This window comes from Solanum verrucosum, unplaced genomic scaffold (assembly GCF_900185275.1).
Source record: "Solanum verrucosum unplaced genomic scaffold, falcon-dt-bn FXZP01000049.1, whole genome shotgun sequence".
Classification (NCBI taxonomy): domain Eukaryota; kingdom Viridiplantae; phylum Streptophyta; class Magnoliopsida; order Solanales; family Solanaceae; genus Solanum; species Solanum verrucosum.
The window spans coordinates 2,890,786-2,902,817 of NW_026020221.1; the positions used below are offsets into that span (position 1 = coordinate 2,890,786).

Sequence of the window (12,032 nt, forward strand, 5' to 3'; positions counted from 1 at the left end):
TACTATACCTCCTAGAGTTGTCAAAAAGGGTCGGCCAAGCATCGCGGGTCAAGGAATTTGAAGGGCTAGGGCAGGCCGCCTCTTTATTTGGAAAGGCCTGAAAATGCTCAACCCAACCCAACCCTAGAAGGGCCGAGGGTTGGGGCATGCTAGCCCTTCTGTTTTTCATTTTTTTTCTTTTCAAACTTATAATTCTATAACATCAAGAAAATGAGAAGGTTTTCAAATCAAATATGACAACATTGGTGTTGTTTCAATAACACTAGCAAAAAATCTAGTATAATTAGCATGTATCTCGCATACCAGATATGCGAGCGAGATAAGAGAGTGACAAGAAAGATATGAGGGAGGCGAGGACACGAGATTTGTCTATGTATCTTAGATACATGCGAATCTACTTGGATAGAGTGTATCTAGAACAAATTAACCTAATTTTGAGTCCATATATTCCGAGATATATGATTCTGGACGTACCAAAATCCGATAAGATTCATAATATTACAACATAGCGTGTATTTAAGTAATTAAATGATATACTAGTGAGATTATTGTAATTTATCCTTAAATCAAAAGTTTTGGCTCATGAATCGACCCCGACCCGGCCCCGATCAAGCTTCAAGGGCCAAGGGCTTATATAGGCCGAGCTATAAGCCCTAGTTTTAAATGGACTTGAAAATTATATCCCAACCCTACTCTAATAATGAATTGGATTAGGCTGGCCTCATGGGCTAAGCCCATTTTGACAGCTATAATACCTACTAAGAATAGAACATTAATGAAATTATGAGATACACAATATATATCATTTGGTCAGAATGAGAAATTAAGGAACATTAAAATTATAGAATTTAAACAACCTTCTCTCAAGAGAGAAAATATTCTTATGATTTTTTTCTCCTAAAGGAATGAAATGTATTTTATTGTCCTTGTGGCATGGCATGCACCCTCAGGCCTTAGCCCCTTTGGAAAGTTTATGGACTGTCAAACACAAATTACAAACAAAATATGCTTATTTTAAAAAAGTATTTTCTTTTTGTCTTAAGTGACTTTTAGAAAATAACAGTTTTTGTTTGATTAATCAATTTAAAAATAACTTTTTTGGTATTATAGTAGTAATGTTCCAAAAGTGCTTCAAGGGAAAAAACTTTTTTTAACTTCTCGAAAACAATTTTTGCTCTATTTTTTTTTTATGACAAGGAAAATTCGCATCCGCTATCCTTTTGGGTGTGCACAGGGTAAAACCCCTGCTCCCATGCAATAGCTCGCAAATCACATAGGAGAGGTAACCCGCACTAGACAAGCTCGGTGCGACGAGCTCGATCTAGAAGGCAAATCCCTTGTTTTCGCTGGCAAGGGGTTTCAAAGACCTATCTGAATTTATAGAATTAACGCAGAATCTCGTCTAACAACCACAATATGCACCACTTAGAATTTTCTTTTAAGCAAAACAAAAGGGTTTCGAACTTGAAACCTCCAATATGAAAGTCCCAAGCCCAAACTTAAGAATACATATTAATTTTTTCTTCTTAAAATCTAATCAAACATCTCTAACTTTCTAAAATAAACACTTTTTGAAAAGAAAAAAAATACACTTTTATCTTCCAAAAAGTTTGACCAAACAACTCAACTTGTTAATATATACTTTTGACTTTCTAAGATTTCATTGAATATCTCAATTTTAAGAAATAAGCACTTTTTGAAACAAATAAACAGTATTAACTTTGCAGAAGCTTAGTCAAATAAGAATAGTCGAATACAAACTTCTATTCTAAAAAAATAAAAAATAAAAAATTAGAAAACATTTTAGGAAAATATACTTTCCAAAATAAGATGATTGATTTTAGACAATAATTTGAAACAGAAATTTCTTTTTGTAAAAAATTATTATAAAAAATCACTTTTTTTGTGGTAATAACTGTGAATATTATTATTGACAACCGAAATGTTTACAACTCAAAAAAAAAAAAAAAAGCACCCTAGTATTACAATCTTTTAATTTATAAATCCAAGGAAAAGAAAAAAGAAAAAAGAAGAAAAGTTTTCGAAGTCACGTGAGATTCATGTGTAAGTAAAAGGGCAAAGTTGGAAAACAAATTGAAAATGCCAAAAAAGGGCTCAACGGCGTCGTATCGTCCCTGTTTTCAGCGATCAAACCAGTGCTGGAGTTTTCAACGACAAAGTAAAGAGGGAGAGAGGGTTTAAGGGGCAAAACCGATTTGATTGCAAATTTTCAAATTCCTTGATTTTGATCTATTCTGTTGTTCCAGATTCTCGATCGTTGCTTGAAATTCGAATAGAGTTGAGTTGATTATTAAGGAGGAGGATGGTGCTGGTTTTAGCCTTGGGAGATCTTCACATCCCGCATAGGGCTGCTGATCTTCCTGCAAAGTTTAAGTCTATGCTTGTTCCTGGAAAGATCCAACATGTAATCTGTACTGGTAACCTATGCATTAAAGTGAGTGTTCGTTTTTTCTTGCTTTATATTAATCGAAATTTGTATTAGTTTGTCGGATTAGATCGTTTAAGCTAATCGGTAGTATAAATTAGAGATTTATGCTAATTTGATGGGTTATTGCTTGTTTGCCAATCTGCTAATTAAACTTTGATGGAGAGATTGAGCGACTTCTTTGCTAGATTAGTTATATTCCATAGAGTGAGATTTTCCTTTGGAAGAAGATAAAACCGTAGGATGAATTTTCTCTGGTTGCATTTTTAGCATTTTCTGGACTGTAGTCTCCGTTGAAAATTGACAGACATTGGAGAGGATTTTTGACAGTTAAATTTGCTTCAGATTTATAAAACTAAGTGCAACAGTTGTTTAATGTGCGGCATTCTTTTCCAATATTATTGCAAGCATTAGGATAAGTTTGTCTAGAGAAGATAGGTTTCTTCCCGTAGAAGAAGTAGTTTGATTTCTTTCCTGCCAAGAATTCAGATTGAGTAATAAATGGGTCTAAAATTACCTCTCCTATGTGGTTTACGAGCTATTGCTTAGGAGCGGGGGTTTTACCCTGTGCGCACCCAAAGGGTAGCGGCTGCGGGTTTCCCTTGTCATAAAATAAAAATAAAAATAAATGGGTCTAAATAACAGAAATTTGGAAGCTATGAAAGGGAATGTTAGATAGGTTATTTCAGCCGGAGATGGATGTGTCTTCAGTGACTCTCTCGGAAGAAAGCATATAAGGGTGTTGTGAATGTCTTTAGATATTCAAGCGAGCAGAGAAGAACATATAATGTTCTTTATATTTCGCCCAAGGCAATGAGTTCAGGTTTCTTTTTCTGAGGAAATGAAAGAATTCATGGTGGTAACTATCAACAAATTTGAAGAATTAATTGCTGGATAGGAAGTTTCTCTCACTTATATGCCACCAACTATAACATAAGTGGAAAGATGTCATGTCTTATTACCTATTCATGTTTATTATTTGGTTATTTACTTTTATAAGTTACCTGCTGATGCATCCTATTGCCTGTATGTAAAATCTTTTTACGTGAGGTGTTATTTGTAGGTAGTTGTTTAAACTCACTTTCCCATGTCACGGTTGGATATAAATATAACTGGAATTTTTAAACTGAATAACCTCTAGAAGTAATTCTTTTACATTATACTTGGTTTGACTGGGTTTTTCTCCTTCATAAATTCTATTTCCAATAGTTTGACATTAGTTATTTCGTGCCTATACTTCCCAGTTGTTGCTTATTAATTTTAAAACTAGCATTATTTTATTCTCTCCCAAACCTTATAATTCCTTTTTGATTAGGCTATTCAAATTTCAAAATCAAGAAATACAAAAGAACTGTTCTGCAAGTCATTTTTTATTTTCTTTGCCCTCTCTTCTACATAACCTCAACTTTTAAGGTTAAACTTGGTAGTTGCTTATACATGAGGGCAAAACTATTTTACGTGGTTTGTGCTTTTGTCTAAGATATTCTCCTATTAGAAGCTGTAATTGAATAATAGAAGTGACATTATCTGTCCTGATGCTGTCAAAGGCTTTAATGAAAAGCGCATAATAGTGCCAGGGCACATTGGATTTTTGAGTGCTTAGCGCAACCAAGGGTAGCGTTTTGATGAAGAAAACTACTTAAAAGAAAAATTACATATGACATATACTTTAGGTGGAGGAATTGAAATAACTGCAATTAAGTGAATTATATGAAAATCACATTTAAAAGACCATCTTAAATTTCAGAATTAGTTGCAAAGATGCAACTTTAAATTTCTAATTGTGATCTGGTCACTTTTCTTATTCTACAAATTTCTTCTTTCCTATTCCTAATCACTAGCATTTTCATCTTTTATTTGCTCAAGAGTTGACATCGAGTTTGCCATATCTGTTTTTGAGTGTTGCCTTTTTTAAGACAAAGCTCATGGATTATTCCTCGTTTATTTATTCAAAATATGTTTTTCGAACATTTTAAAAGACAGTTGCTGGGCTAGTTCTTCCTAAGATCCATGCCTTGAAGCCTTGGTGTCTCCACTGAAGTGCTGTCTAAACGAGGTGAAGCGCACTGTCTGCAGCGTGCCTGACTTCATTGTCTAAGCATGCTTGAAGCCACGCCTTTGACAACAATGTTCTATCCTGTGCACCTGGAGAGAAAATTGGAGATGCAAATTGTCAGTTCTGTGTTATGAGATCAGTTTATGATTGTTTCTACTTTCTTGTAATCTAAAGTAGAAATCCTGAATAGTCATCTAATGCTTATAGTTGGAGTAATTTAGCCATTTGACAGACATCTTTTCAGTAAACCATGTTAATTGTAGAATGAAGACCTTGCTCCTTGGTATAGTTAGGAAATTCAAGTGCATTTACTCCATCAGTACTGTTTTGTCTGTAGGCTACTTCCACAATGTGCTCTGATTACACATTGTTCTTCTAAGTTGTATTGAGAAACTTCTAGGAATAACCATTCCTATAGTTTGTGTGATATCTTTTGCCTTAACAAATTCGATTTGTCTTTTACTCCCATTAGATAATTCATTGGGTGTGGACATTCATATTCTAGGTCTTTTAGCTTTCATGTAAGATGTAAATTCGTTATGAAAATGTATTGACTACCTCATCCAAATTACATTTGCAGGAGGTTCATGATTACTTAAAGACTCTTTGTCCTGACTTGCATATTACTAGAGGTGAGTATGACGAGGATACACGTTACCCTGAGACTAAGACTCTAACGATTGGTCAATTTAAGCTTGGATTATGCCATGGCCACCAGGTCTGATTCACCATCTTTTTGTTACTCTTGCTGTCCTGCTTTAAGCTGCTGAGGTAATTTGGGTTATTCAGGTTATCTGAATTCTTGTCAGGGCGAAAACTAACATCTAAGTACTCTTCACTTAGTTGAATGGTATGTAGCAGATACATATGTATTAACATGCACACTGCCCTATCTCTGTGCATGTTTATGCCTCTCTTGGCTGCAGGTTCTATGTTTGCCTTGTCCTATATCAGTGCTCACACCAAATTTACCTATTCGTCTTGCTAAGGAACTATTGTTGGTTGTCATAAAAAAAGGAACTATTGTTGGTATGTTATTGTAAATTGACTTAATTTACTTGCAATAACATTCTTGCTAAGCACGAGATTGAAGTATTGTTGCATATTTGCTAGATCTGAATGCATTTATCTATACTGCTGAAGAAGCCCTTCTGTATTTATTGTTGGTTTTCCTCGAGGTGTAGTGCCATGTCTGTCCAATTCCAATATTTCTGCTTCTAACTTACAAGAATATTAGGGCAAAATTTGTACTCTATTGTGGTCTCTGTCACTCGACTTCCCCCACTTTTTGACCCACTATATCTCCTACTATTGTTTGTCTTTAATCTTTTTGCATACAATTTTTCAGAAATAGTCTTCCACTTACTCCTCTAAACTTAAGTATTTATTTAAGAACTATTTGAGAAATATGCTTACTTCACAAGCATGTCACCCTTTCTAGTAGTAATGGTATCTTCCATTTGTTTTTTTGTCCTCCAGGTTATTCCATGGGGTGACTTGGACTCATTAGCTATGCTTCAAAGGCAATTGGATGTAGACATACTTGTGACTGGACACACCCATCAGTTCACAGCTTACAAACATGAAGCAGGGGTTGTTATAAATCCAGGATCTGCTACTGGTGCCTACAGTAGCATCACATATGATGTCAACCCTAGCTTTGTTCTCATGGACATTGATGCCCTGCGTGTTGTGGTCTATGTTTATGAACTCATTGATGGAGAAGTCAAAGTTGACAAGATTGATTTCAAGAAGACAACAACACAGAGTGCTAATTGAATAAGAGAACTTGTAATTCAGCTGATTTTACTGGAATCCCAAGAGTCGATAAGACATTATATTCCTTTGTTTTGCTTGTTTCTAAGGCTTTTTCTACTAACTTTTGTTCTTTATTTTCCTGTTGCTTCTGATAATTGAGGTTTATGTTCAGTTACTTTAGCAAGTATGCATTGAAAATTCAGTTGGTTGATTGGAATGAATCTTCTGTAAGGAAAAAAAAAACTTGGAAAGAGTCCGTTGATTATTGTGCTCCTAAAATTGCCTTTTCTTTAAAGTTATCTATTGTGCGTTGATAGACTGATTGTGGCTTTTGCAACAATAGCCAAGTAGAAAATATGTGTGTTAAAATCTCTTCTGATGTAAGCATGAATAAATTTGTCTATCTTGTATTCGAATTCAGGTGGGGAAGTTCACTAAAGGGGCATAAAGCATTCCTTACTGAAAGGTTCTCTATATATCGACCCCGGACTCTAAATTTCTCGTTAGAAGTGAAGGGATTTATTATAATTTTACCACATCCCTTGGTGGTTGTGTTGAAATAAGTAGCTGCAATATTATGCCTTGAAGAGGCTCCGTTCTCTGCATATGTTGAGTATGAATCTCAATTTTATGAACGAAATTTATGTTAAATTTGCTTAAAAGGATTCAGAATGGTGTATCATTAACATCAGCAACATTCCGTCAAAGGTGGGAATAAAGTACATTTAATAAGAACATAAATAACCAGTGAAATATAAAATCAAAGTGATAACTAAGAGCGACCTTTTATTGTTATGAAAATATCTTAAAGTTTTTATGAGGCAGTGAACCTATAAACCATAATGTGCTTATAAGTTTCCCCTGGATTCACAATTTGGGAAGGAAAATTGGGATGATTAACAGAATCTGGGAAGCCTTGTGTCTCCAAACAAAGTGCAGCATACTTTGAGTAAACAAATCCACCTTTTCCCTTAACATTATCCAACATATTACTTGTATAAAACTGCACACCAGGTTTATTAGTCCACAATTCCATCTTTCTACCTGATTTGCTTTCTTGGACAATAGCAACCCTCTGTAAATGCTTGCCCTCGGTATTATCCAACACATAGTTGATATCATATCCACCCGGAATTTCACTTAGCTTGCTCCCTATTGTCCGTGGCTGGAGGAAATCGAAGCCTGATCCCTTAACCGGTGTAATTTCTCCGTTGGGGATGAGCTTATCATTAACAGGAGTAATCTTGGACCCGAAAATCTGAATAGTTTGGGACAAAATGTCGCCACTGTTGTGTCCACCAAGATTCCAGTAACTATGAGAAGCTAAATTCACTGGTGTGGCTTTGTTGTGTGGCTTTGCTTGCATGATTAAGGCTAATTTGTTTGTCTCAATGAACATGTATGTCACCTCGACAGAAAGGTTACCTGGAAATCCTGTTTCACAACATTTGATAGTCAAAATTTGTCAAGCCAGAAAATAAATAGTACTGTAGTAAAAAGGATTCGATTGGAGCAATTGATGTTTCTCACATCCAGCTATAACAATGAGAAGCTTTTGAACTTTTAAATGGCAAAAGAAAAACATAAGCAGTTTCCAGGGCATCCGTTATCGTTCAATGTTGGGTAGATCTGCCCCTCATCATTTGATCCTTTATCTACCGTACAATCTATTGATTTAGTTTCTTTTCATCTGACCTATTACACGCCAGGATCAATCTACTACTACTACAACAACAACATACACAATGTAGTCTCGTAAGATGGGGTCGAGTGTATACAAACGTTACCCCTACCTCACAGATGTAAAGAGACTAGAGACTGTTTACGAAAGACTTCCAACTTAGGTAACACACATATCAAAGAACCTACCGAAGAAAAGAGATATAACAAGTACTAGAGGAAACATCACAAAGCATACAGGAAAACGAAAAAGTAACAACAACAAAGTAAAATAATTGTCATTTTGGTTCATCTCCTGCAAAAATTGCATGATGTGTACCTTGTTCACCATCAAAGCTATTGTAGGTAAGAGTAAGATGACTATCTTCTTCAAAATCTTCCACAGTCCATATTACACTAGAGAATCCTTTGCTACCCCCTGATTTAACACGATTTTCGACATGTTAATCAAGTGTTAAAAATGATTAAAATGGAAAGATTTAACTAACAACAAAAAGGATGAATAATTATAAATACCATGGAGTGTGTTTCCATGATCATTAGCTGGTAATTTATATTCCACACCATTCAACTCAAATTTTGCTCCTCCAATTCGATTAGCGACTCTTCCAATTAGGCCACCAAAATATGTTGTGTCGTTCTACAAATACTTAATAACTTCATTTAAGAATCAAACACACAAAAACACAACACGGAAATATTTAAAGTTTTGTGAGTGAAAGCCCAAAAAACACAACTCGAAAATATTTGAACATCGAATTTTCAAAAACTATGACCAAACACTAGCAAATAACACATGTATTATACATATATATGACCAAACACTAGCAAATAACACATGTATTATACATATATATCTGCATTTTTTGGGAACAGCTATTTAAGTTAATTTACAAAAAGGGTAATGGCAGATCCAGAAAGTAAAATATAGGGTTCACAATTCAAATCCTATATATTTACTAAAAAAGTTCACTAAATATTTGATTGTGAAGCCATTGTATATTAACTCAACGTCTCCTCTCATAATAACTCATAAACTTCAAATCTTAGATCCGCAGATGACAGAGAAACTAACCTTATAGTCATCAATGGAGTCGTAGCCAAGAACAACATCATCCAATTTTCCTTGAAAGGAGTAAAAGTGTGAGTGTTAATTATAAGATATGAAATTGACAGTGCATAAAAATGTAAGAAATTAATAATTTTCTGCCATTACCATTTTTATCAGGAAGTATAACAGAAAGAACTGTAGCACCATAATTTGTGATCTTTACAGAAAAATCACCCTTCTTCAAGTCATAAACTTTAATTTCTTCAGTTGCTCTACATGAATTTTTACAAAGAAAAAGAGTGAAAAAAGCAAAAAAGTAGAAAAAAGAGTTTTTGGCCATTACTGAAAGGGGATAAATTGTTGATGACTTTACTTTAACGTGAGTTTTTTTATATATATATAGATAAGTGAAATTTTGGAGTTTGTTAAAAACTTAAAATGACAAAATAGTAGATAATAAAAAAAAAACATTTTTTTTTTTTTTGGTAAATTGAGATGGAGATGCTGATAAGGAAAGATTTGGAATAGTGTGATAAGGACAAATATTCAAAACTGAGAATGTAAAGACGTATTAGAATTTTAGAGCAAATCGTCATGCCATATTCTCCATATATTCACAATTAATAAATGTAATTTGTTAGCTAAAGGTAGCCTAAAATATGGATCCCACTCCTCTTCATTTTTCTATTTTATCTCTATTTTTATCAAAAAAAATTATTTATATGTATGAGCCTTATATTATTGAAATATTAATGACATAGATTTTTAAGTAATCTAAGTCTTAATTACGGTTAAGAAGGAGATATATTATCATTTAAGTTTATCCAATTTTAGATAAATATAAAAACTATCTTAATCACATTACAACGAAAACAACCATTAGCGGCAATAAATATAGATAAAGTCTTTATCAACATTAGTTAAATGTTATTGGATCAAGTGTCGTTATAGGCTAAGAGACATTTACAAAGAGTGTTAAATGCCGCTAAAAATACATTTTTAATGACAATTAAGCTATTACCGCTAAAGATCATTTTTGATTTAGTGTCATTGTTGTTATTCACACACACAAAAATTGCTTCTTCATAGACTATTTTTTTTGCCAATTAAAAATCAACACCTAAATAAATTGTTTTACAACAAAAAAATTGCTTCTTCATAGACTATATTTTTTTTGCCAATTAAAAATCAACATCTAAATAAATTGTTTTACAACAAAAAAAAAAACAATTTAAATCATATAGTTGAGTTTAGATATTAAACAAAAAGCATCGAAGATTACTTTTTTGTAAAATATCAAAGAAATATAAACTGATATTTTTGTTGGACTTTTTCAAAAAATAGATAGAATCTTTTTTAAAACAAAAATATTTAGGGATCTTGATTGTGATACAGTGTTATAATAAAACTATGGAAAAACTCACTTCATATCAAAAGTTTAATGCTATTTAGAGTTTGTTTGGCATTACAGCTAAAAACAATTTATTTTCAGAAACATTTTTTTAAAATAACTTTTCAGAAAAAGTATTTTTGAAAAAAAAATTGTATTTGGCTATTTCATTTGATAAGTGCTTTTTAAAAAGAAAATTGTGTGTGACTAATCTTTTTTAAAAAGTGCTTATGAGAGTCAAATTATGATAAATGACAAGTATTAATGTATTTTTAATATTAAAATTATTTTATAGAGAGAAACTAGTTTAAACATCTATTACAAAAAAATAAATTAAATTTTTATTTTTATTAAATTAAATTTTCATATTCAAATTTTCAATCAATATTTTTTGGAGGGTTAAAATCTTTAATTGTTGTTTTTTTTTCTGTTTTCTAATCTTGCAAAAATATTGTTGTTACTTTTTTTTTCTTTCTAATTCTACAAAATAATATGTAAAATAATAATACACAAACGTAAAATAAAATATATAATTTATTTTATAAAAATAAAAAATAAAATTATTAAATGAAACTTACCCAAACTACCAAACATATGAGACATGTTAATTAATTAATACTCCCTCCATTTTAAACTAATTAAATTGTTAAGACATTTTTCGTTTTTCGAATTAACTTAATTGTTCAATCTTCAAGACTACTTTTAGAATGTTCTTCCAATTTTACCTTTCATTAGTTAGTATTTGAATAAGTTATTATAATTAATGTTAGTAATTTTAAAATTTAATCATAAATTTGGCAATAATTAATAAGGGTAAAAATGAAAAGATATGCCTAATTTATGTGTTGATCTTCTTTTCTCAAAGAATGTAAAACACATCAACAATTTAATTAATTTGAAATGAAGGAAGTAAGAGTCTCAGAGATATATTCCTAACAAGTAACAACAATGTCAAAAAGACAGTCAATTACATTCGTTTTTTCCAAAATTTTAGGAGATCGATATTTTCTTATTAAAATCAGGAAATTTAAATAGTCATATCTCTTATTTAATCATGATTAGTAGTAATATACTTTTTTAATTAAGAAATTTTATTTATTTAAACCTTTGATATGTAGGTATCACACAAATAAGTTTCCTCATTTTAATCATGATTAATAAGTATACTCTTTTAATTAAGAAAATTAGTTTATTTAAACCTTTGATGTTTAAGTAATATAGGTATCACACATATATAAGTAGAAACAAAAAACATATAGAAAAAAGAAATGAAGAGAAGTCGGATCTAAAAATTATGTAGAATAGACCTTTCTAGTGGATAATTCCAAGCACGAGAGTTGACTTCTTTTAAAAGCTAACACAATTTTTCTTTTCATCAAGCAATTTCATTATTTGAATGTGATAGATTTACTTATCCAAATAACTAAAATCAAACCTTGTACTTAATCTTTCAAGATGTGATAGATTTACTATTCCATCCTTCAATTTCTCTTTCATTTTAAAAATATTTTCTCACCTTATCTCATATAGGAGCATTTGTCAAATTGAAATTGTCGTTTGTTCAGAAGATAGGAAATTAGGAATATAAGAATTAAATAGAATTCAAAGTTTTAAGATGGATATCCAAATAGAAGAAATAGCTTGTCAATTA

General features: G+C 31.9%; 3 protein-coding genes across 3 annotated transcripts in view; 2 read left to right on the plus strand and 1 right to left on the minus strand.

The window, feature by feature from the left end:
- LOC125830903 (ABC transporter A family member 2) overlaps positions 1–12,032 on the plus strand; it is a 151,322-nt gene that overhangs the window by 100,458 nt on the left and 38,832 nt on the right. The gene's annotated exons all lie outside the window — the stretch shown is intronic.
- LOC125830930 (vacuolar protein sorting-associated protein 29) lies at positions 2,130–6,502 on the plus strand. Its single transcript, XM_049510120.1, has 3 exons — positions 2,130–2,455; positions 5,083–5,220; positions 5,982–6,502. Exons 1-3 carry the CDS (start codon positions 2,324–2,326, stop codon positions 6,279–6,281), a joined length of 570 nt encoding a protein of 189 aa, XP_049366077.1. The 5' UTR covers positions 2,130–2,323; the 3' UTR covers positions 6,282–6,502.
- On the minus strand, positions 7,027–9,364 carry LOC125830917 (uncharacterized). Its single transcript, XM_049510106.1, has 5 exons — positions 9,157–9,364; positions 9,016–9,065; positions 8,457–8,580; positions 8,260–8,358; positions 7,027–7,694 (listed from the first exon to the last, which is right to left on the minus strand). Exons 1-5 carry the CDS (start codon positions 9,329–9,331, stop codon positions 7,075–7,077), a joined length of 1,068 nt encoding a protein of 355 aa, XP_049366063.1. The 5' UTR covers positions 9,332–9,364; the 3' UTR covers positions 7,027–7,074.